Source organism: Hydra vulgaris, chromosome 13 (genome assembly GCF_038396675.1).
Source record: "Hydra vulgaris chromosome 13, alternate assembly HydraT2T_AEP".
Lineage (NCBI taxonomy): Eukaryota > Metazoa > Cnidaria > Hydrozoa > Anthoathecata > Hydridae > Hydra > Hydra vulgaris.
In genome coordinates, this window is record NC_088932.1 from 29765001 (window position 1) to 29792928 (window position 27928).

The following is a 27928-nucleotide window of genomic DNA, read 5'->3' on the forward strand; positions in this document are numbered from 1 at the left end:
ATCTCAAAGATTCTTTCTAAACAAAAATATGGATATATTTTGTTTAAAATATTGCAATAACTCGCCCTCAAATTTTACTCACTTTTTCGAATAATAAAAAGAACAAACAGTTTCTAACATTCATCAAATTTATCTACTCGGTTCAAACATTTTCTATTCAAAATTTATTTTAACAATAATTTTAAGGTGTTTAAACTATAATTAAAGAAATAAAACCTTTTGAAAAAAGATATTTTTAAACACGAAATTTATCTCTTCCAACATGGAAATAGCCATATATATATATATATATATATATATATATATATATATATATATATATATATATATATATATATATATTTATATCTTTCTAATTTTAAAAAATACTAGATAAAAAGTAGTATTAAAATTAAAATGGCTACTGGAACAAGATGGAAAAATGGTTCTTGTCTACGCCAATATTTAGGATCTGGAAAAGAGTTGCCAACAGCTGAACTGCCAACAATGAAAGATGTCCTAAGATACGATATTTTTTTAAGAGAAACAAGCAAACTAAACAAAAGAAACTTTAGTAATTCTGAGTTGATCCAGCATATTTATAATAAACTTTCAGAAAAATGGCAAAGGTCCAGTGTTTCATTTGTACCTCCAGTAATTTGTTTAAAACATAATTTGGTAACAAGACTTAAAGACGCATGGAACAAAGCTAGTCTAATTTCTCAAAACAAAGCAAGTAAAGTTATAAAACAAAAGTTTAATTTCGTTATTGACAAACTATTTGACTTGGTGGAGTGTAACTGTAAAATAGTTGTTTGTTCTGAGCAATGCTGTCCTCCTGACTGTAAATTTGGTGCCCACATTACCTGCATCTGTTCAAGGGAGAGAGAAATTACCAATTATTGAACTGGTTTATATAAAAGGTATGAGTGAATAAACGACAATTATTATAAAAGTGTTAGTAAAGCTGAGAATCAAATTTAATATTATTTTACTGATCTCTTTGATTATTTTAAAAAGAAAATTTTATTTTAATTTGTCTAGTTGTAAGCAAAATGTTGCTACCTTTTTTTTAGCCCAACGAGAAAAGATTGGATCTTTTAGTTCATATCAACTTGGACCTGCTGATTTGATGGAGTCCACAAGGTTCAAAAATGTACAAAGTTGCAAACGAAGAAGAAAAGAAGAAAAACAAACGAGAGAAAAAAAACACATGACACAAGAAGAAAATAATACTCAAAATGAACAAGATAACGAACATGATAATTATAAAGAGTCTAAATCTGATGAAAATGAGATTTTTTCTATTCAAAAACCTTGTACAAAATACTTAGAAAAATCTAGAAATTATGAAGATATTTCTAATATTGCATTAGCCAGTATTCAATATGGTGTTGGTTTAAGAGCAACTGCAGTCATAGCTACTGCAGCATGGATAGATAGAGGACTTGTATCCCAAAGTGACACTAGATTAATAATAGATCACAGTAAAGTTCAGAGAGCTAGGGATAAAGTAATGAATGAAGTTGCTATTCAGTTTGATGACTATTGCAATAAAGAGATTATTGACTGCATATTTTTTGATGGACGAAAAGATCTTACTAAAGTATTTTTAACTGTAGATGAAAGACAGACAGTATCCGGCTAAAGTTAAAGAAGAACATTACACTGTTTGTTCTGGTGATGGTAAGTATTTATTTCATTTCACTCCAGCTAAAGAAGCAAAAAAGAATCATGCTGAAATTATAGCAGATAAGATTATTGAGCATAGTGCAATGAGAAACATTAATGTACACTTAAAAGCAATTGGTGGAGACTCTACTAATGTAAACACTGGTTGTGAGGGAGGAGTAATGCACTTTATGGAGCTGAAATTAGGGTGAAAGTTAAATTGGATTGTATGTGCTCTACACACCAATGAATTACCACTCAAACGTCTAATTAAATTGTTAGATGGAGAATCTAAAAGCGGTAAAAAATGGAGTGGACCCATTGGAAGCTTACTTGATGAAGCAACCAATCTTGAAATTAACCCTTTTTGTAGTAAAGTTGAAACTGGTGAGCCTCTAATTAACTTAAGTAATGATGTGGTTAAAGACCTTTCTACAGATCAGTATTACGGCTATCAAATAGTTAATGCTATATGCAGTGGTCATGTTCCTCAGCAACTAGGACTTCTTGAAATTGGCCCTGTTAACATGGCCAGGTGGCTAATAACAGCCAATAGAATATGTAGAATATGGGTATCTTATCATGGTCTTCAAGGCGATGCAGCCCAAAAACTTCTTAAACTAGTCGAGTTCATTGTAAGAGTGTACTTTCCTGTCTGGTTTAACATCAAAGTTAAACATAGTTGGACAAAAGGACCAAAATATGTTCTTTACCAGCTTAAGTTGTTTTTACAAAAAATTTTTTTTTTTTTTAAAAAGAGATGACGTTTTTTTACGTTTTGTAAGTTGTTGTTTTTTAATACTTCCATTTTTTAAGTTTTTACCTCCCCATCCCCCGGGCTTTTGGTGAAATAGTCTCACTGACTCCCTGGTAGCTAAAACTTTTTTTTTTTTTTAATGGTTCTGAACTTTTAATATTATACCTCACCCTTTTTTAAACTATGCAAAGTAAAATTAAAAAAAAAAAAGTATGACACACCCTAATATATATAGTATATATATATACTATAGTGCATATAGATTTACAATTGACAACTTTTTTTGCAAACCTACATATTGTTTTTTCAAAAATAGAAGAAAAAATGAAGAATAATGAAAAAACTTATTGCTGTCTAACATAAATTTATATATATATATATATATATATATATATATATATATTATATACAATATATATAAATATATAATATGTATATATAACACATATATACATATATATATATATATATATATATATATATATATATATATATATATTCATATATATATATATGTATATATATATATATATATATATATATATATATATATATATATATATATATATATATATATATATATATATATATATATATATATATATATATATTATAGAGCATAGAGATTTGCAATTGTCAACATTTTTTGAAATATACAATATTCAAACAAACAACAACTATAAAACATCAATTAAAACAACTAATGTATTTATCTTATATATTATTTTTCTTTATTAAAAATATACCTTGTTACTAAAAATTCAACAACTTTTTTAGATAATTATTAGGGTAAGTTATTTGTATAAATAATAAATGATTAGCAGAAAGCTACTAATTATATTGAAGCTAGATTTTATACAAAATTTAAGCCTAAAGTTTGTGAATCTTATTTTTTTGTACCAAAAATAATAAATGTATAACTAAATATGTTAACATGACAAAAACAAAAAATACTGAAAATTAACAAAATATACATTTATATAAAATACAACAAAGCTCAAAAAAAGATGGAAAAATAATATAACTAAAATCTTTTAAAGATTCACAGTCAACAAAAACTGTACTTCAACTGTTTTACTTAAGATGATTTAGTACCAATAGTAAATTCAATTAAGAGCATCTAGATGAAGTTGAATAGCTTCTAGCTAAAATAATAAAAAATATAACATGTAATAATATGAAAGTGTACATATATATATATATGTATATTTATATATATATATATATATATATATATATATATATATATATATATATATATATATATATATATATATATATATATATATATATATATATATATATATATATATATATTAGTGTTAATGCATTCTGACATTGGAAAAAAAAGTCTGAGCAAACTAAAGTTTCACATAAGTAGAAAAACTTAACATTATTTAGATACAATAATATCTTTGAAATTCTTTTTTTTGGTGGGTTATATTCATAACAAGAATACTTTTATATTTTATAAATGTTAAATTATAACTATTTAACTTCAGGGCTAATGACACTGGTTTTGAAAATTGTTTTTTGAATGGGGGAGCACAATCCTATAACCCCCCAGTGGTGTCATGCAAAATGGCAAGTCATCTTGCTTCATGTTTTGGAATTTATTAAACTAACAATGATTATGATCCCGAAGCTGTTGCATTGGCGTAATTAAGTATTAGTTAACTATTATATTGTAATTTAAGAAGGAAAGAAACTTCTGCGAAGAAGACTCGATTGCAATCATTTAAAGATAATTACGAAAACTCTATTTGTAAGAATTCAGCTGGGAATAAATAGAATAAGAGAATAGAATTCAAGTTTTTTAAATATAAAATTAACTATAAGCTAAATAATTTATTTAAAATAAATGAATGTTTTATTTATTTTGTTTAAAGTTTTATTTGTTTAGTTAATTAAAACTTAGTCATAATTGTTTAATAACGATATATTGTATGTTATAATATATTGATAATTTTATTTCAGATATGGTTAGAATTATTGTTATAAAAAACATTGTTATTAAATGGTTATATTTATTATAAAATAATAATATTTTAGATATGGTTAGATACTGTGAAAGGAATTCCTCAAGAGGTGAATGGAGCATAAAAGCTATGACCTCTGCTCAAGAAAATGTTAAAGAAGGATGTATGAGCTGCTTGAGTGCTACAAATGGGTTTAATGTACCTGAAGCTACACTTCATTGCTGCTTGAAAAAAAATGAAAATGTGAGGATAAATTTTGAACAGATTTTTAAAAAAATATTAATTTGAACCTAGTAATTAATTGATCTAATCTCTTAGATTAAATCCTGTTATTAAATCTGTATTCAAATATTTAAAGTGTGAGTCCTGAAATTTTTTTCACTAGAATGCTAATTTTTATTTCAGGAGATGCCGGTTCATGAAAGAAGATTTAGAGAAGTCTTTAATGCTTCACAGCAAGAAGATTTAAAATTCTATATAACATCAATGGACAAAATGTTTTTTGGATTAACAAAGAAACAGTGTAGAAGACTAATTTTTAACTTTGCTGAGGAATATAGTATTTCGCATTCATTCAACAAGGATAAAAAGATGGCAGGAGAAAATTGACTGGCTAATTTTACAAAGAAACATAAATTTAGTGTACACAAACCAGAAGCAACATCGATTGCCAGAGCAATGGGTTTCAATAAACCAAGTGTAGACAAGTTTTTTAACATTTTAAGGGTGCAACGGGAAAAATACAAATTCCCTGCTTCTTCAATTTACTATGCAGATGAGTTAAGTCTGTCTACTGTGCCTAATAAGCTACACATGGTTCTCAGTCCTACAGGATCTAAAAGAGTTTCTAAAATTGTTTCAGCAGAGAGAGGAGGAAATGTAACTATAATTTATTGCATTGGCTCTACTGGTTTTTATCTGCCACTATTTCAAATTTTTGCCAGAAAACAAATGTTTCCTGAACTTCTAGAAAGAGCCCCACCAAAAACTATAGGCCACAGTAGCGATAACCACTGGAGCAATGAGGGAGCCTTTTTTTACCTTTTGAAGGTGTAACAAGGGAACCTTTTTATATTTTTTGAAGCACTTTTATCTACACATGAAACCAAGCCAAGAATCTCCTGCTCTATTGATTATTGACAAAATTATTATTACTGTTATTATCATAAAACTCACATAACTTATTACAAAATTATCACAAAACTCACATAACTTTGAAGGCTATATTATATTACAGAGAGAAAAGCATCATCATAGTTAAGTTGCCACTCCACACATCACATTGGCTCCAGCCCCTTGATGTGTCATTTTTTGACCCATTAAAGACCTATTATAGCCAAGCATGTGACAACTTTATGATCACTCATCCAGGGCAATCTATCACAGACAAAAATATTGGTGATCTTTTGAGCACCACTTACTTAAAAGGAGATACAGTTGGAAATGCCGTTAATAGGTTTAAAGAATGTGAGATCGAGTCTTATAATCCACTTGTGCTTAGTGACAATAACTTTGCTGCTGCAAAAACTACTGACCATGATGTTGCTGGCGATCAAACTAAGAACAATAATGCTAATCCTCAGGCCCAAGTAGAAGAAAACCATCATATAAACAATCCAGAAGAACTTATAACAAATGCTAATTCAGATGCACCAAAGAAGTCGGTTAGTGTTATTGATTTTAAACCATCGCTTCAAGCAATAAAATATGAGAAAAAAACCAAAAAAAAGAGCTCAAGTATTCTTACACCCTTCAAAGAACTGTTAAAACAAAGAAAAAAGTAGAAAGAAGAACAAGAAAGTTTAAAAAAAAAAAAAAAACTTGTGAAGCTAAAAAGGGTGTAAATATACTCAAGCTAAGCTCCTGTAGGCCTAAGTCTATAATAAATCCAGGACAAACATTCCAGTTGCATCAATATCAAAGGATAATGTTATAAGATGTCCTGCATGTGAAGAGGAATATTGTGACCCTCCAACAGAAAAAAGGATTCATTGTTGTAAATGCATGAGGAATGATCCGATTATGAAAACAGTATTTTTATTTGTAACTATATAACTAAACACTTCATTACATTACATTTCGCTGAGTATTATATTATAATATATATATATATAATATAATGTAATATATATATATATATATATATATATATATATATATATATATATATATATATATATATATATATATATATATATATATATATATATATATAATATAGCTATAAATGTATGTTTGGCATGGGGCAGCAATCTTTTTCTTCATTATTGTTTGTTTTTGTTTTTTTTTCTTTTTCCTGTTTTTTGCAGAGCCTGTGATTGATCTTGATGTTTTATAAAATATTTCACATTTGCAGGCCTATGGAAAAACCTATTAAGTTATGAATAATTTATAATAAAGATTTTCAAATTTTTTTTTTAAACTAAAAATTTGAATAGCTTTTTTTATTGAAATCAATTAATTATTTTCAATTATTAAAAACACTGACTTTATATTAAGAACACAACAATTCACAACAATTTTCTTTCAACAATTTTATTATCCAGTCTAGTAATTATCTTGATCTTATAAGTGATATTTCTGTTGTAGCACAAGCTATCATAAACATATAATAGTCCAATTTTCTATCAACACAAATGATTCAATGTGAATATAAATCAGATTCTTTCTGATTTTGCCAATGCTATATAGAGGATCTTCAAAATTACTTATCAAATATAAACTGGGACATCAAGTTTTCTCATTTTTACAATTGAGGACTACACTGACACATCTTTTGAGGCATTATTGTACTGATATTTATCAACTTGTACCCATCAGGAGAAACCACTGTAACAAAATGAAAAACCACTATCCAAAATACATTTAAAAAATCTTAAACCACAAAACATTTTAAGATGGTCCATCACAAAATCTATTAAAAACCAATTTGCATACAAACATTATGCCAGAAAATAAAAACAAGCCTTACATAAATACCAATTGAAAATTGAACTAAATCTAGTTAAAAGAAATAATATTAGCAACTTTTACAATTATTTTAATAACTTATAGACAACTACGCTATAGACTTAACTACATTATTACTGGTAATTATAAGCTAATTACCAGTAATATAAAAATCACTAACATGTTACATAACCACAACATGTTACATAACCACTAAAATGTTACATAACCACTTTGGTAGTGTTCTTTCAAAAGATAGTTACTCTCCTTATATTGACAGATATGTTAAGAACTCATAAGTATTGACATCCATAATTTTTCTGTAGAGCCAGTAAATATAAACCTTAATGGCAATTAAACCTAGCACATTTTATGATCCTGATGGTATACCCAATGTACTTCTTAAAAAATCACCTAAAGTTTTGTGTTATCCTCTATCATATATATTTGAGGCTTGTTTTACACTAAGCAACTTATCTAATCAATGGTAACAAGCTTTTGTCTCCCCAATTTTCAAAAAGGGAGCTTAATTGGATCCTAACATATATAGACCTATCTCTCTGACTTACACTTGTTTCTAAAATCAAGAATTATCAACTATATTGTTGAGTATCTTAATCACTATAACATAATATTTCCTAATCACCATGGTTTCTTCAACAAATGTGCAATGTGCACCCATTTTTAGAATATACTAATGATTGGAGCATAATACTTAACAATCATCTGATATCAGACGCTATATAAATTGACTTCCAAAAGGTGTTTGATTCTGTATCTCATTCAAAACTATTAAACTTTCATCATAAAATATACATGGTAAATTGATAATATACATGGTAAGTGGATCCTTGCATTTTTGACAGACAGATCTCAACAAGTCAGGATTCATAGTTCTTTATCCGTTCTGATTCAAATTGTTAGCAGTACACAAGGTAGAGTGCTATGCCGAACTTTTTTTTTAATTATTTATTAATGATATATCATCTGTAGTTAACAATCTTGAATGTACATTAACATTTTTTGTTGAAGATTTAAAGTTATACACCTCATTTCTTAATATGAAGCCACAATTTAACTGTTGCACATCATTGAATTTTTCATTGATCAGAAACTTAGCAATTGCCAGGTAAGTGTTCTACACATAGATCCGCTTTAATGCAACATAGCATTAATTTTAACTACAAGTAGGAAATAATATTTTAGATGGTCATCTAACCCAAAGGATCTTGTATTAACTATGGACTCCAAATTAAACTACAAAAAGCATATTGCTAGCAAAATACTTAATCTTAAAATGTTTAAAAAACTTGTAATACTTGTATCTTAATATATGCAATCACTATTTTTATAAGAAAGATTTACTAATAAACTGCCAACTTTAGTACTTTAAGCTTAAGCGACTATGATTAAGTACCTTAATCATAGTCGCTTACAAGTTCTTGGTTTGGATTCTCTTGAGCTGAGAGGTGTAAAACATGATTCAGTTATATACTTTGAAATATATATAATTTGGTTTGTACAGATAAATATTTGTTTTTGAAAGCAAAAATAACAATTATACACGTAATTATTCTTATAAGATGCGCACACAACAATGTCAGATCGATATTTGCAAACATAGTTCTTCTCAGGAAGTTGGTAATCTCTGCAATATTCTGACATCAGTATTTCTTTAAAAAGTAAAAAAACTTTCTTTAAATTCATTACATATTGAATTCATTTGAAACCTACTAATAAATTAAATTATTTAATTGAAACATCCCCTTAAAAAAATCAAACTATTTAATTAAAAAATCAATTTAAAAAAATTTAAAAAATTACTTGATTAAAAAATGAATACAATTGGCTGTGGTCAAACTGTAATTGAATCTTCTCAGTTATCTGTTAAAACAAAAGTCTAAATGAATTTTCTTAACAATCGTTTAAACAAAATGAAAGTTATAATATTACACAGTATTAGGACCTGGGATTGGGATTGAGAATAAGTTTTGTACTTAAACAAGTAAATAATACTTTGTTTACAGCAATATATAAACTAAGTTCAACAATAAATATTACTTTGTTATCAGCATTATCTAAACCAAGTTCAACAATAGCATTTGGTGCTTTCAGCTTGATTCTTTTTGCTTGTGCAACTTCTACATTTAAATTCCATTTTATGGTATCCAACTTAAAAAAAGCATTTCTGTGAAAAAAAAATTGAAAAATAGAAATACATATGTTATTATGGTAAAATTTATTACTTGCTTTGGTGCCAGACTTCTTTTTCGAAAATGTTCTATGACTATTGGTCCCAGTTCTTTCCATAAACTTGTAAAAACTTCTATCTATATGAAAAAATTACAGAGTAAAAACAATTGAACTTGTAAATACATCGAAGTATTTTTACATTATCATGAAATAGCCAATAAGACTATCACTAATGAGATCTAAATTAAACCAAACATTTTTTTTTTTTTTTAACATCTTTACTTCCAACAAGACAGCAAGCAACCACTATTAGAGTTGGAAGTTACTGGAAGAGAAAAGATGAAGTTTAGAGAGCAAGATAACGATTAACAGATGACTTAAAAGTTAACAAATTATGAGATGACTTAAAAGTTATGAGATGTAACAAGATGAAGAGAGCAAATTCTAAAGAACTGATGTTAAAAAACTAGACAAATAAGAATTTTTGGAGCACTTAGAAACAGTCACAGTAAAAGGATGAGACTTGATTGAATGAAGAGTAATACAAGAATGATTTTAGTAAATGGCACAAAAGACGTTAGCTCTTTAAAGCAGTGCCCATTATAGTATTTAAAGAAGAAAAAAAAGGAAGTGAACATTACAACGATTGGTTTGAGGTTGGCTGCAAGAGCAGGTTCAACTATGTTTAGAATGCATTTTTACACCTTGTCTAAAAAGGAAAGGGCATCATTAGAAGATCCGGCCCAGATTGCCATCCGTATCCCATACAAGGATGGATTGGAGATTTATAGAGATAAAGAATAGAATCCTGAGTAAGAAAGTGGCGAGAACAATTAAGAGATGCTTAGCAGATGCTATGATATATAGTTTCCAAGAAAAGATAGAAAGTTAATCCTAGAAGATGAAGGGTAGATGACTCATCAAGTACATTACCATTCATAAATATAAGATCTAAACTGCTGAAATAACAATTAGCAGAAAAAAATTGAGTTTTATCTGAGTTAAAGTTCACCAGCCACTGAGAGCCTCATGATGTAGCAGAAGTGAGATCTTTTTCAAACTTAAATGTCCCCTCAAAACAATCAGAGAGTGTTAGCTTCTTTTCAAGACAAGAATAAATGTTTGTATTGTCAGCAAACAATGGCACCTTATATGTGAGAATTTTTGGTAAATTAAAAAAAATATAGTGCCAAGGATAGAACCTTTAGGAAACCCTGAAGTTACAGGCCATGAAGAAGAGTGCTGTTCATTGAGGAGAGATTTTATACTATGATTGGTACGGAAGAATTCAATAATCTTTAAGATATTACCTGATACACCATAAGAAGAGAGCTTATGGAGAAGAACAGCAAGCCAAACTTTATCAAAAGCTTTAGAAATGTCGAGAGCGTCTTTGCCTCTCCACATCTATCTAATGCACGATAAAACCTATCAGTTATTACCGTTAACAAATCAGCAGTAGAGTGAGAAGATTGAAATCCATATTGATGATCAGAAAGTAAGTTATTAGATTCAAGATGAGAGATTAAGTATTTGTTAATTAAAGACTCAAAAACCTTGCTCATGATGGTCAGAAGACTAATGAGATGGTAATTAAACAAGTCAGATCACTCTCACAAAGAGCAAGTAGATCTGGTGAACTTTGCAAAAGATAAGACTCAAAAGAAGAAAAGTTACTTGAAAGACCACGAATATTAGTGAATGATAGATTCAGAGAAACTGGTGATGACAATGGTTTTTTGTGTTTTATAGTTTTTGGTACTTTAGTCATTTTTAAATTGGTTAAAAAACTTGACTCAAAGCACAGATAGTATTTAGTATACTATTTAATAGTCTAAGCAATTGCCTCATTAATATTAATGAACCCTAAGCCATAACAAAAGGCTTCAAATATGGCCTCGACAATGCACACCAAAAGTACAAACAGGGACACTATACATGGCCAACATGACACTGTTAGTACTCTGATATTTTACAGCCATTGATGGAATCAGCCTCTCTGAGAGTTGCCACAGAGTTGAAAAAACCTGACTGCCAGCTAGCCTCAGAACCATAAAACTAAGTTTTAGAGCTGTATCCTCATTAGGAGATAATAGAATAAGTCGCCTAGTCATAAAAACAGATTCACAAGCAAAATCCATGCGTTGAGTCAAGAAGATCCAACATTCAACATAATACACTGGAAACAACGAATTATAAATACATCTATGCTAGCCTAATAGATGGAGAAGGGGTGCTAGGCTGGTCAACAGATAGAATGTGTTTAACCCTTAAGTCTTTGCCTAAGAGGCCTTCTACAAGACTTTAGCCGGATGCATTTAACGTCTGCCTAAGACGAGTATTTCTATCAAGACACTATCTCTAGCCTTTACTCAACCAAGAGTCCCAAGGCAGGGGGTGTTTTAAGTCAGAGTTAGCTTTTCCTAGCCTTTGCCTAAAAAAGCGTATCCTACAAGGCAGCAGGACATGAAGTGGGTTGTATTAGGTTACATGTTACCAGTAGCAGGATAACCTGACCTGACAAACATTTATAACATTCCTCACTTAAAACATTTCTAGTGTTCAGTGAAACTGTATATAAAATCTAAATTAAACTAATTAAACACATTCAAAGAAAAATTAAACACATTCAAAGAAAAATTAAACACATTCAAAGAAAAATTAAACACATTCAAAGAAAAATTAAACACATTCAAAGAAAAATTAAACACATTCAAAGAAAAATTAAACACATTCAAAGAAAAATTAAACACATTCAAAGAAAAATTAAACACATTCAAAGAAAAATTAAACACATTCAAAGAAAAATTAAACACATTCAAAGAAAAATTAAACACATTCAAAGAAAAATTAAACACATTCAAAGAAAAATTAAACACATTCAAAGAAAAATTAAACACATTCAAAGAAAAATTAAACACATTCAAAGAAAAATTAAACACATTCAAAGAAAAATTAAACACATTCAAAGAAAAATTAAACACATTCAAAGAAAAATTAAACACATTCAAAGAAAAATTAAACACATTCAAAGAAAAATTAAACACATTCAAAGAAAAATTAAACACATTCAAAGAAAAATTAAACACATTCAAAGAAAAATTAAACACATTCAAAGAAAAATTAAACACATTCAAAGAAAAATTAAACACATTCAAAGAAAAATTAAACACATTCAAAGAAAAATTAAACACATTCAAAGAAAAATTAAACACATTCAAAGAAAAATTAAACACATTCAAAGAAAAATTAAACACATTCAAAGAAAAATTAAACACATTCAAAGAAAAATTTAAATGTGAAGTAAAACAATAAAAAAAATTTTGCTTTTTCTTTATAAAATTTTTAAAATTTATAAAGAAAAAGCAAAACAAAAAGAAATCTTTAAAAAGTTATGTAATGGAGAAACACTAAAAACGAAAATGGTGCAACGCTAGCAGACTTTTGCTGAATGTTGCAACACAATGTCATTGCTTTAAAAACCGAACTTTCTAAAAAAGTTTTTATTTTTTTTATCACTGCAAGAAATGAACTCAAAAACTAGGTTCTCGAGACTTTCAGAAAATCTTTAATAGCATCACTAACAAAAGCAAATTTAACATTTCAATTAAGAACATTTCCTCTTGTTCATCTCTTGAATCTAAAAACCACACACTTTCTAACTTCTAGAGTAACAAGTTATTCCTTTGTTTCTAGAGTAACAAGTTATTCCATTGTTAGACATCCTAATCACTCCAGTTTTTGTTGCTTAAGTTCTCACTTCAAAATTTCTACACCTTGCGCTAATAATGGCTGCAGTTTTGTTGATATTCCTCAATGAAAGGCAACACTCATCAAGATAGAAACATAAATAATACTGATATTATACTAATTTTCTCAAATTATTTTTATACTCTTTTCGAATTAATTTTGATTACTGACTTCTCCTGAAAACTAAATGTCCAGCCCATAGCAAAGTTAGAATATGCTAAAATTTTCCCTGCTCATCATGCTCTTACTCTATCACAAAAGTTTTTGTATTGAATGTTGTCATATTTACACAAAATTTTAAATTGTGCATATTTGCATAAAAATCTGTAAGACTTTTTAATCAGAGAATTTTTTTTTTCATTTTAATTATAATATTAGTTAATGATTAACAAAACATGATCAAAAAATTTAAAAAACTCTGCATCTGAAAAATTAAAAACTCAACATCAACATCCGACTCAACATCAACATCTGATTTACTTTATTCACAAATATAAATTTACTAAAACAAAAAAAAATTGATTCCAAAAATACATTATAGTTTTCTAAAAGAATCTAAAATGCATTTAAAAGGTACAAATAACCTTATCTTCATGAATGCCAATAATGCTTAACTGTTGTGCAAATATATTTCCCTTTGCTAAATGATATGCAGCTTGTTCCCAGATAAATGATATTATTTCTAATAGCAGTTCCACTTCGCTACTGGATAAATCAAATGCTAGTTGCAATTTATCTTCTTCTTCTGATGTGAATGCTTTGTCATTCTGTTTAAAAACAAGTAATTATAATAATACTTTTTAAAAAAGAAAAAATTAAAAAAACAACTTTAGAGTTCTAATATACTTTAGCTTAACTGATTGCTAGATCAACTAGATACACAACGCTCAAAACATAAAAAAAATATTTAGCATGCAAAAACATGCTAGCAGAATTATATATACAGGGCTCAAATCAAGTATATCACGAATCACGATTGCTTTTCATACCTTCATGATTAACTTTTTTCTTATAAAAAATATTTTCGCGATTTGTTTTTTTTTTGTTTGTTTATTATTTGTCTTTTCTAATTTAGCATTTTATTTGACCATTCTTAAAAGTAATGATTTTCTATAAGTTTTTTATCAGGGTTCATAAAATACGCTACGCTAAATTTATGTTTTGAATAGAAATATGATCATTTGCTCTCTTGCGCAGAAATTTTCATTTAACACTATGTGTTTTTGAATTTAAATTACTTTATATTTCTGCATGGAAGCCAATAATATTTTTAAGTCATATTTAATTTGATTTATTGAATGGATAAAGTACATCACAATAAATTTACCTATAAACTAAATCAAAACAACCAGTTACTGCAGTTACTGCAGTAATTTACTCAAAGACTTGCAAAAGTTAGCCATACAAATGTTTCTATTAATATCTTGTGTGTTAACACATAATAAGCTTTCACCTAAAAATTATTTTAACAAGTAATCTCGAATAAAATATGAAAAACACTATACCTTTTTTTAATATTTACATGTTATTTAAAGCGATATCGAAATTTAACATTTTCTATAAATACACAAGTTGTTTTTAGGATTTCTTAATAAAAAAAAATTTATTTGAACAAAAGAATTTTAGTGTTCTAAAATTCTGTGATTCAAATAATTTTGCAATTGAAATTTGAAATTTGAAAAAATTGGAAAACTTTAAAAAACTTTTAATGCTCAATAATTATAAAATAAATTGTAACGACGTCCCTAATACTCATTGGCATAGCGAGGATCATTCCTGAAAGTTAAACGTATAACTAGCTAAAGGAACAAAATTTAAATTTAGAACAAAGTACAAATGAAAAAGAAAGTTTTATTTAAATTGTAAACATTTTGAATAGTTAATTATTTTTTGTTTCTTGAAAATAGTTTTAATAGTAGAAACTATTGAAAAGGTTTCCACCAGTGATTATTACAACCAGTGATTATTGCAACCAGCGATTATTGCAACCAGTGATTATTGCAACCAGTGATTATTGCAACCGTGATTATTGCAACCAGTGATTATTGCAACCAGTGATTATTGCAACCAGTGATTATTGCAAACATTAAAACAAAAATTAAATTATAAAAAATTTAAATTAAAAAAAAAAAAACTGTCTTACTTCTGTTCAAAGAAATTTTTTTCAAAAAAAATAATTTAGGCATATACTTAAACTTAAGGAAATAATATTCGATTTTATTAAACCAAACTTTTTTCTTTCACTTTTTTTTTGAACAGAGTTAAATATCTGACTGCAAAATAATTTGAATAAAAAAATTTAATAAAAACATCAACTTAAAAACCATTTGAATGAAAAAATTAATTATACTTTTTTTATAAATTTTTAATAGTATGCAAGATCAGGAAAAAATAAATTATAAAAATCTAATATTTTTTTGCTTCAATTTTACTTGTTTGGTCTATAGATGATAAACTTGTATGGTCTGCAGGTTTTTACGCAAATATGAAGTTTAAAGTTGTATGACAATTTTTTAATTAGAACAAATCTATTTATTCATGACTTTTCTCATAGGTTTTTGCTTCTGCCTCCTTGATAGTGGGTTTGCAATTCTTCCTGTTATCTCCTAATGAGAGTACAGCTCTAAAACTCATTTTAATGGTTCTGAGGCCAGCTGGTAGTAAGGTTTCCGAACTCTGTGGTAGCTCTCAAAGAGAATGATTCACTCAACAGCTGCAAAATATCAGAGTATTAACAGTGCCATGCTAACCATGTATGGTGTCCCTGTTTGTACTTTTGGTGTACACTGTTGAGGCCACATAAGGAGCCCTATGTTACAACTTAGGGTTAATTAAGAGGACTCAGAAATTTGCATAGCTCATTGCTGAGGAGGCCATGCTCTATCAATGAATGAGTCAAGTTCTCTTTAAACTTAAATATGCCAGAATTAAATAAAAATATTAAGCGTAAAAATCCGTCCCCATCACCTAACTGATTTGATATATCTTTTGCTCGTGGTCTGCAAAGTAACCTTTTATCAGTTGAATCTTACCTATCGCGAAATTCGCCAGACTTGCTTGCTCTTAGTGAGACTAATCTAAATTCTGCCATTCAAATTTCTGCATTTCTCAAAATCTTACCCAGAAATATAACTTTGTGACTCGTTTTCCTGACAACCCTAATCATTTACCTTCACATCTTGATTTATGTCTGGTCTCTGATCCTAGCTTGTGTTCAGTTTCTCCTTTTTCTCCCTTAGGTAGTTCTGACCATGCAATGATATCTTTAAATCTTTCATTTGTACTTCATTTTCGAACTTGCACTACTTACTACTACCTTAAAGCTGATTGGGACTTAAAGTCAAGGATTTAAATTCAAGCCTCATTCTACTCCATCGTTTTCACCCTCTTGTGCAGCTGCTTTATCTAATTGTAATCATTTTTTCATCTTTTTCAAAAGAACAACTCTCTTGAGAACAAACAGCTATTTATTATGGCAAGAAATCATTGTAAAAAGGTGCTGTTAGATGCTAAGCTCTATTATTCTCAGTTCACTTTTTCTCGCATCTTATCTCAGAAGTTAGGCTCTAGAGACTTTTGGAAAATCTTCAACAGCATTGTTAACAAAGAAAGGTCTAACATTCCATCTCTCATTCATGGGACTGATCTTATTACCTCTCTTAAGGATAAAGGTGAACTATTTGCAAAGAACTTCTCTTTTAATTCAACTCTCAAATCTTATGGCCATTCTCTTCCTTCCATTCCAATTAAACAGGTTAACCCATTGTTAGACAATGAAATTACTCCAGCTTCCGTTGCTAAAGTTATGTCTCAATGAAACTCTTCTACGGCTTGTGGTCCAGATAACATTCCTGTCACAGTCTTACAAAATTTTTCTTCAGAACTCTCTTCAATTTTCTCTAAACTATTTAATAAGTGCTTGACTAAATCTTATTTTCTTTCCTGCTGGAAAATGGCATCTGTTGTTCCAATTTTCAAAAACTCTGGTGAACTCTTCTGAGCCTTTAATTGTCCAATTAGTCTTTTTTCTGCTATTAGCAAGACCTTTGAGTGTTTGATAAACAAATTTCTCACATCCCATCTTGAGTCAAATAACTTGCTGTCAGACAATCAATACGGTTTTGGATCCTTTCGCTCTCTACAGCAGACTTGCTAACTACTGTGACTGAAATATTTCATCATGCATTAGATAGAGGCAGAGAGGCTAGGGCTATTGATCTTGATATATCTAAGGCTTTCGACAAAGTTTGGCATGTTGCTCTTCTCCATAAGCTTGTTTCATACGGAGTATCTCAGGTAAGTTTTTGAGATTATCAAATTGTTTCTTAATAACTGCTTTATTAAAGTCATCCTCGAAGGCCAATGCTCTTCTTAATTTTCAGTAACTTCTGGGGTACCTCAAGGTTCTACCCTTGGTCCTATTTTTTTCTTATCTAAATTAATGATCTTACCAACAACTTCACATCTAAAGTAGCTTTTTTTGCTGATGACTCAACTTTATACTCCTGTCTTGACAAAAAGTCTTCTCTATTCAATCTGGTAGAACAGGCAGTCAGTCTTGAATCTGATCTCACTTATATAACTGTTTGGGGTTCACAGTGGCTTGTTATTTACTGCAAACCACTATTACAGTACTGTCAACATTCCTATATTGATGAATGGCAACCCTCTCACTGAGTCTTCTTCTTTATGCCTTTTGGATTATCATTTACTACTGACCTTTTATGGAAACCATATATATAATTGAATGCTAAATTAGCATCTGCTAAAGTTGCTTCTCTTTACCGTGCTTGCCATTTTCTCCTGATTACATTCTCTACCTCTAAAAATCTCTTATTTGTCCCTGTATGAAATACTGTTGTCATACTTGGGCTGGTTCTTCTAATGATGCTCTTTCTCTTCTAGAAAAGGTCCAAAAACATATTGTAAACATAGTTGGACCCGGTCTATTTACTAAGTTTGAGCCTCTTTCCCATCGTCAAAGTATAATGCAATTTCTTTTTTGTCACGACCGCAAACTAATGGATGTTTCGATATTTAAATGTGTCGTTTCGATGTTTAAATGCATTGTATAGATGTTCAAATGCACCAAGGAAGAAGATTTAATTCAATAAACCTTGATTAAAACACATGTTATAAAGAGTACTTTAAACAATTGATATAACTATGTATTTAAAGATTATGAACTAATTTAAAATATAACTTATTTGACATATTCTACATAAAAACATAGGAAACATATAAATATTGAAATAATACCCAAATCGCACAAACAAGTTTGTGAAGATTATAGAAAAAGAAAGTAAATTTAATTGAAATAGAAAAAGAACAAAGTAATATTCGTTGTTAACAATCAACTCCAGAGCAAGAATTAAAAAAAAAAGGAGCTTGCTAAATTACGACAGTGTAAACACAAAAATCTTCAAAAAGCTCAAGGTATCCATGATATTCCAAATTCTTCTTCTAGTCGAATGACGAACCCGTCTATCATTCAAGTTTGTCAGAAGCGCGTGCTGTGAACCGTGTTAAATTGGCTTTACCAAAGTTGCCACAAAAAGCAGATTATATCATAAACAGCAATAGAAACGAACATCTCTTTACTAGATATTCAATCATGTACTAGAGTTTTACAACCACTAAGATATATTCCAATGGACTCTAGGTATGAAAGACTTTATAAAAATTGATGGTGAAAAATTTCAAAAACATTACTTGTTACTTAAATTAAGGGAATGTTATGCCCTTTACTCAGAAGAATTTGGTAGCAAGATAAAATTTTCCAAGTTGTGTGCACTTTGTCCTGCTCAAATACTCGCATATTCAGAGACACCTCTTAAAACCTGCTGTTGTCTAATTCGTGAAAATTTTATTAATATATGCAATGCTTTATCCTCAAACCTTAATTTTGAACCTTATAACACAAACTGGGTAAACAAATGGATTCTTTGCAGCCCTCCCACTCCTGATTGCCTCTTACTGTCATGTAGTTTTTGTGTTAACTGTTCTAACAATTGAGTGCTACCACCATCCAACGAGCAAAATGAAAAATGCATTGAAGCCAGTTACATAAATTGGTAAGACAAGGTTACAAATTGTCTACATCAGGGATTGATGAAACAGTCTTTGTATGCAACATATACAAAGTTTTTGAAAATGCTATCTCAATTTCGGATTCACCATTTAAATACACTTTGATTTTAGCCAAAACTATTGCTGTACTCATCAAGAACAAGTGCATCAAAGTGTTTATTGGAGTCAATCTCAAATAACAATCTTCACTGTTGCTGTTTATGGTAAAGATTTGAACAATATGGTTGCTTATTTAACAGATTAAAATGATTACAGCAAAACATGCGTCAGTGTTTTCCTTGAATTAACTTTAAAGGTATTTTTCTTAAACAGTTCAATTTTTATACCTTTTATTTTCATCTTTGAGGGATGCATAACATTTGTAATATATTTTTTAAAGGCTTACGCAACTAATTCAATTATACACAAAGAAACGTTGTGGAGTGATGGTCCATCTTCTCAACTTAAAAACTGCTTCATGGTAAAATTTTGAAAGTATTGTCAAGTGACATTTAATATTCCAACTTTCGAGTAGAATTTTTTTGCTACAACCCACGGAAAAGGAGCCATTGATGGGGTAGAAGCAACTTTCAATAGCATGGCAAAAGGTTAAAGCAAGACAAGTTTATTATTCGAAATGTGTAGCAGTTTAATGAAGCTATATGCAAAGATTCAACGGTAAATTTAATATATTTGACTGAAGATGAAATCAATCAACATTATAGTCAGCTAAGCAATACTTTATTGCTAGCAGAAAAGATTGAAGATATACAACTTTACGATTACTGTAAAGTTAAGAATGAAATTTTTAGCATGACAAAAATATCACCACTATCAGACAAATAACACAGCAACCAAAAATTGTTATTAGTATATTGATTTGTTTAGTTTATTTAACTATGTCTTTAATATTGCAATTTAATAAAGTAATTCGTTACATATTTTTATTAAAAACTTGTTGATATTTATTTTATTTTTATAAGGATAACTATAAACATTGTTTAAATTGTTTGTATATTTTTAAAAATTTTGCCAATGCTAAAATATACCTTAAAAATACCTAAAATTTAATGTTATCTGATAGTACAATATTTTGCTACGACCGCGATGCTACGACTGTGACTTTTTGCTAGCTATCATTTTATGTAAAGCATGAACAGGAAAAAAAAAAATTGTATTATAGTTAATATAACATCCTATAAAAAATAATTAAAAAGATTAAATTTTTAATTTGTTGAAAGTTTTCTACAAAAAAACAAAATTACTTAATTAAGTCTGTTTTTGTTTTTGTAGCTATCACGACCATAACTAATTTTATTTTGACATAGCAATGCAACTATAGCATAAAATTTACTGTAAATTATTTAGATAGTAGTGCGTGACCAAATGTACACATTACCAAAAAAAAATCTTTATTAAGTTTCTATTTTCACCTTTTGCAGTAGAAATGTCATGACCGCGACTATATGGAATGACCCTAATGTTATAAACTGTATAAAACAACAATAAAACAGCATGTTTTACATTAAAACTCTTCATATTGTCTAGACAACATTACAGTTTGTTTTACTGCTGTTTTATAGCTTTTTACAACAACAATTCAATCATCTTTAAAAATAACACATATTTTATTGTCAGCATGAGCGTATTAAATAGTTTTCTATAGCTAATTATAGTGGTTTATATTTGCACTTTACTTTTTATTTTTTATTTTCACTTTTTTAAGTATCATATTAAGTAAAAACAATTACTAAAAATAACATCGTAATAGTATTAAATATGTTACTTGCTCATTATATTATAACTTGCTCATTGCACTTTAACTGCAACTTAAACTTTAAATTTTAACTTATGTTGTAAATTGCAACAGTAACTTAGGCTATTTTAAACCCCACCAAACAAGAATATTATAAGATAATATTTAAATATGAGAGATATTATGTTCAAAAAATTAACAATTACAAACTAATGTACAAATGTTACAATTTTATACTAATGCAACCCCCCTCCCCCCGCCGCAAAGCAATGCTTGAGATGAGGAGGAGTAAAAAAATTTTTTTTGCAATTATATATTTTTTTTAATTCGAGCCCTGATATAGTAAAAACATTTTCAATCATACAAAACTGCTAATGAGGCACATAAAAATGATAAATGTGCACAAAATAAATATATTTTAACACATATTTATATATTATCATTTTAACAACTCTACACCAACTTAAATTTTGAAAATAAATTTAAAAAAAATCTGAACAATAACTATTCTTTAAGATCTTATGAATTATTCCCACAGAAGTTAATAAAATGTAAAGAATAGAGTATAACATATCAAGGACCAATGATATGTACAGTTTTAAAAACAATAGTTCTTTTAAGATGAAACCAGTTAACTCATTTAAGTTTCTATTAAAAAGAGAATTTTTAAAATAATTTTTTCTTGTTTTTTAGCGAAGTGACAACTATTTAAAATTTATTATATGACAAGCCTCCACACAGCATTTTTGAATTTCAGAAAAATAATTTTTTTGAATTCAAAAACAATTTCAGGACATTATTTAAATTACATAAGATAGTTTTTGTTAAAAAGGCTCTTCTTATCCAACGCCAGTCCAAACCTCAACTGTTTTATTTATATTTTATATGAACAAAGAAGATCAAAACAATTATTTATTAAGTAATTGACACAAAATAAGAAACAACAATTAAAATCAACAGGAAATTATTTCAAAAAACTCAAGTATGAAAAATAAAATTTAAAAAGTTATTGCATCATCATTGATCATTATTGCTCAACTCTTTTTTCAGGCGGTTGTAAACAATCTGTTTCTTGATATTTTTGTCAACTCATCTTTTTTAAAGCAAACTTCAAGATGATTTTTAGATGTTTCACCCAATATCTCTTCATGATTGCTTGCTTGATTCCTTCATTGCAAGGGATTAAGCTTAACATTTGCATCATTAAGGCAGACTGTGTCTTCTTCCATTATTAATTCATTTTCTAATTGCATCTGTGCATCCAGTTTCTGCTAAACTGATTTCTTTTCTTTTTTTTTCTTCATTCTCTTTTATTTTACTAATTCCTAAAGTATTTTTTTTCCCTTATTTCATCTTTAGTACATCATTTTTCCTCTTATCCTCAAGGAATATCAGGTTTTCAGAGTTTGTTTTTCAAGCTGCACTAATAAGCCCTTTTTTATAAGTAACTCAAAAAAAGAATCCAGCTATTTTAATTGCTGCTTTTATTATTCTCAATACAATAATAGTATTTTCTGAGATGGAAAAACCATCCTTGGCTAGCACAGCATTATTGATAAAAAAGCCTTGTTCAGGATGAGTATTAGCTCTTGAGATAATGTGAGAGCTGACTTAACAAGATAAGAGAGAATAATGTATTTCTGATCAGCCATTATAATATATTTCTGCAACCAGGATATCTTTAATACCAGAGGTATGATAATGCCAATATACAAACAATGCCAATAAGTACAAATATCAATATCCCCAGATGCTGACTACACAACCAGTTTTGGATGTTTCCAAAGTATTATGTATACCCACTCTGTGATAACCTTATCACAAAAGCTATCAGTAGTTGGTACATTTTATGAGGTCCATACACAATCTTTGCATGTATAACTTTCCCTGCTTCAATTTATTAAGTGATGGATAAACACACTGAAAGTTTCTCAAGATACAATTTTTTACTGACTGTAAAAGGTCAATTACTTTTGTGTACTATGGTTCTGCTTTCTGAAAACTTTTCAGGAATCCTTCTAGACTCTCAGCCACAGACACCAAATAATTCAGATAACTTGGTACACATTTATCCTCAACACAATTTTCAATCTTTTGTATCTCTGGACATCCAAAGAAGACTTTGATACATTAAGATACAGGAATTTTTCACATAAAATATATCTTTAATACTGAATAGTGTTGAAGAATATGAGTACAAACAAGAGCAAATGATTACTTACTTACTTGGCAAAGAAAGAAATTACTTACTGATTCCATGAGTTCTTCAAAATATAAATCTTTATAGTTTTTTTTTTTAGCTGCTAAGTGTTCAAACCAGGAATATCATTTACAAATAGCTCAATATCAAATGGAATTAACTCAACTCTTTTCATGAAGACTGTATGAATGGGATGGAGAGCCAATATTTGGCTGTATGTTTTGTGACTGCAGTGTTTTATTAGGCTTTTGTAAAAACAATTTATTAACATTAAGATATCCATAAAACATTATAATTAATATTTAGGATGAAAGTCCCATTCATCCAAAAACTTAAGAATGACAGATACCACATGATCAGCTATAGTATATGATGATGAGAGGGGGGGGGGGGGGGAGAGGGCAAGCATATTAGGGCTTATTAGAGGAGGGGAGGTCCAGACCACTGATTACCTATAATAAAATAGAATTTAAAGAAATAATGGTTTCATTTTGAAATTAATTTAGATATTTAGATATTAGGTAACTAAATATATAAATAAACTTAGAGATCTTCATTTGAACCATAATGAAGTTCTCTAAAAAGTTACTGCCTCCTTTATTTGTGCCCCTATCTACTATAAAGACCAGATCAAGGAGAGGACCACCAACCATGTTTTTCTTTTTATTAAGAAATGACTTATAATTAGTTGCACTCTTCACATAGGCCAGTTGGCAGATTAGAGGGGCACTGGTTTCTAGTAACACATTTAACTGTTGATAATTGAAAAATAGGGTTATTTAAAAATGCTGGCAATTTTGGTGTGGATTTGACAACTTTATAATGTTTGCATTTTCAGATAGTTGGGTCTAATGGTCTTATATGCTGTTAATCTTAGATCAAAATAAAGTGTTAGAAAAATTTACAAGTATCTCAAAATGGCTGAAAATCAGACTTTTAAGGCGAGTGGACATTTTGCTTTTAGATATATTTGAGTTCTAAACTGCAACAAGGTGCCTATATTTTGCCCATTTATTGCAGACAGTAGTAGCTAATCGGAAAACTATTCTGTACAGACTTGTGGATGAATAGAATAACGCTACAGTTAGTTTCATTTTGGCATTTTTAGCAATAAAAACCACTTTTTTAATGAGAGAACTATCCAGAAAATAGTTCTAGAAAAAATGAGACCCTTGTTTCATCTTTTCTGGAACTATTTTCTGGATAGTTCACTCTTTAAAAAAGAAAGTGAGAAAAAAGTTATACAACTCTAAAGTTGTCTGTTTTGACCATTTGTAAATCGAGGGGGCCACTGTGTCATGTTTCTAAGGCTATAATTTCTGAACCGTTGTATTTGGAAGTCTGAAATTTCAAATTTAAGCTATCTATTTTCCTGATTTTTATATATTGTTTACATATTTATACATATTTCTATCATTTTCCTGATTTTTACATATTGTTATGTGCATCACCACATAACAATATGTAAAAATCAGGAAAATGAGAGATGGTGACCCACAAAGTTTTCTTCAAATTGGTTGAAATATGATGATTTGACCCAATAATAAAAATAATCAGTTTTATTTGAACTCATATGGACATGTATATAGGACTCATAAGGTTAACTCATTGTAATGCTAATTAGTAAAAGAGGGCTCCAAATATAGACAAAAAGGTTTGCCTTTCAAATGTCTATGAGCGTTCAGGTTTATTATTAACCTAACTTGCCCTTGCAGTTGCCTGTATAGCAATTTTTGAAACAGACCTCTATAAAAAATTTCTCTTAAGGATCTAATAACCCTAAGAGATCTTTAGTCCTTTATAAAAAATTATTTACTAACAGATTTAGCATCAATTTAACTCATAAATATATAATACCTTCAAATGTATAGTTTCAAGAACTCTTTTGCATAGTCTAGTTAGCTTACCAACTTCAATAGCGTTAATTATATCAACTGCTGAAGCCAAACTTTAAAAAATAATAAAAATAGTTTTTATAAAACAATATTTTTATAAAAATATTTCCTACAAAATAGTTAAATACTCCACAAACAAACAAAAACTCTAAAACTTAATATCATTATTTAATTCACATACCTTTTTGTTAATGTGTACCATTGCTGAGACATTCTTTGTCGTAAAAAACCTTTTATTTAAAGAAAGTAATTTCAATTTGACTTTGACATAACTTTAAATACATAGAAAAAAAACTACTTACTTATCTTTATTTTATAAAGAAAAAAAATAAAATATTTACAAATATTTTAAAACAAAATTAAACTGTCAAGATAAGCTTATGTGGAAAGAGTATCTATAATATATATATATATATATATATATATATATATATATATATATATATATATATATATATATATATATATATATATTTATATTTATATTTATATATATATATATATATATATATATATATATATATATATATACATATATATATATATATATATATATATATATATATATATATATATTATATATATATATATTTATATTTATATATATATATATATATATATATGCAAAAAAAAAACACCAAACTAACATTTTTTCTTGATTTTAAGTATAAAATTTATAATCCAGAAACAAAAAAAATTTGATGCGTCAGTAAAAAATCTAGGACAGAAAAGATTTATGTTTATATACACACTAATATTTATATAAATGAAATCTTAAAAAATGGATTAATATGAGCACATTTAATATATTAGAAAACAACTTACTGATATAGAAATTGGACAAATTATTGAAGCTGCTGACCAAGCAGAGTCTCAAAGAAGCATTGGAAAGTGTTTTAAACTACAAAACTCTACTAATAGTAGATTAGTGAAGAGATATAAACACACTGCTAAAACTGAAAAGTCTGTTGGATCTGGGAGAGAAAAACTTCAAAAAAGGAAGATTGCTACATTCTTAATGCCATCAAATAAGATTGTAAAATTACATGTTTTGAGAAAAAACTAGATTTGAACCTTACTAATCTCAAAGTGGACAATATTATTTTGATGGAAAGCAAACAAAAAAAATTTTTTTTAGTGAAAACAATTGCATAAAATGATTAAATTAGTGTATTGAGCACGAAAAATAGACATGTGAATAATGGGCTAAATATGTATTTTTTATGTAAAATTATGTGATGCATTTTATGTAATTTTATATATGAGTTTAACACATTAAAATTTAATATATGAGTTTAAGACATCTTTAGGTGTTTGTTTTTTTTTTACCAAAAAATTAAGTGACTATTTTTTTTGCATACATATATATATATATATATATATATATATATATATATATATATATATATATATATATATATATATATATACATATATATATATATATATATATATATATATATATATATATATATATATATATATATATATATGTATGTATATATGTATATATGTATATATGTATATATATATATACATATATATTTATATATTTATGTGTATATATATATATATATATGTATATATATATATATATATATATATATATATATATATATATATATATATATATATATATATATATTATATGTTGAAAATAATTATATAAACATAATAATTATATACAACATAGAGTTCGGTCTATAATAGACTATAAGAATTATTTTGCTTAAGATTAAAAACAGACTATAAAACAGACAAGTAGAAGAAACATAAATATTTGGTAATTAAACAAAACAGTTAAAAACATACTAATAATGTTGCATTACAGCTTATAATATTAGCGGTAGAATAATAATATTGGTAATATACAATAAAAAATGTAAATAAATATCATTAATGTGTATTAGTTGATTAATAATATAGTTAATACAAGAAAAAAAGTTAGTTTTTAAAAAAACTATAAGCTATATTTATTTCGTTTTTTTTTTTTTTTTATATACGTTTTTGCAAAAGTTTTGCAATTAATATTTATTAATTTTTATTTATTTGTCTTTAATTTTAAAGATTTCATTTCGAAACTTTTTAAATAAAATAAATTGGGGTAAGTACATTCGGCAGACCAGAGCAGATTGGCTGAGCAAGATAACGTGAATGGAGGTGACTATTAACGCTTTTTGAACATTTTTGCATCATGGAAGAAAACTGTTTGCCTAATGACTTCCATTTTTTTTGCAACAGAGTAATATACTTTTATAATATCACTATCCTTCAATTTCTCAAATGATTCACACATGCTGCATACTAAGATGATATTTTCAATATTGAGCTCATAAAATCAATCTTTATCATAAATGACGCCACAACACTAGAGGTGATATGGTTTACTGCAATTGTCGCATTGAATCCATACATCATTTCTTAACTCTACACACTTTTTGTTACATAAAGCACAGCACCAATTACTATCTGTGTTGTTGTTAAGCTCTGTTGAACTTGATGACATTGATTTTTCTAAACAATGAATTCTTTTACCTGATTTCACCTTTAGACCACGTGGTTTGCGTTTTACAGGTGAATTTGCGCCTAATCCTAAATTATTTTTTAAAATATCTAAAACGGATTTGTAAAGAACCATTACAGTGTCTTTACCACCAGGACCTTCATATTTTTCCTGGAAGGCGTTTTAATATCTCTATTTTGTCCATAGGGAAGATCCCCATTGCTCGA

The 27928-nt window shown here is 28.0% G+C and overlaps 1 protein-coding gene across 1 annotated transcript; it reads right to left on the reverse strand.

The window, feature by feature from the left end:
* Positions 1-3361: 3361 nt before the first annotated feature.
* LOC100197057 (COMM domain-containing protein 10) lies at positions 3362-26126 on the reverse strand. The gene is made up of 8 exons (XM_065815008.1): positions 26024-26126; positions 25380-25428; positions 25161-25251; positions 13863-14045; positions 9582-9665; positions 9397-9507; positions 9160-9219; positions 3362-3552 (listed from the first exon to the last, which is right to left on the reverse strand). Exons 2-8 carry the CDS (start codon positions 25409-25411, stop codon positions 3514-3516), a joined length of 600 nt encoding a protein of 199 aa, XP_065671080.1. The 5' UTR covers positions 25412-25428; positions 26024-26126; the 3' UTR covers positions 3362-3513.
* Between the last annotated feature and the right edge of the window lie 1802 nt (positions 26127-27928).

What these genes read in the sequence shown, in the direction of transcription:
- LOC100197057 (XM_065815008.1), bottom strand. Translation starts at nt 25,411, where the DNA reads ATGTCTCAGCAATGGTACACATTAACAAAAAG. An exon ending in TTGAAACTATACATTTGAAG is followed by an intron (nt 14,046 to 25,160) that starts GTATTATATATT and finishes GTTTTTAAACAG; the next exon opens with AATGACAAAGCATTCACATC. An exon ending in TTGGCATTCATGAAGATAAG is followed by an intron (nt 9,666 to 13,862) that starts GTTATTTGTACC and finishes TTTTTCATATAG; the next exon opens with ATAGAAGTTTTTACAAGTTT.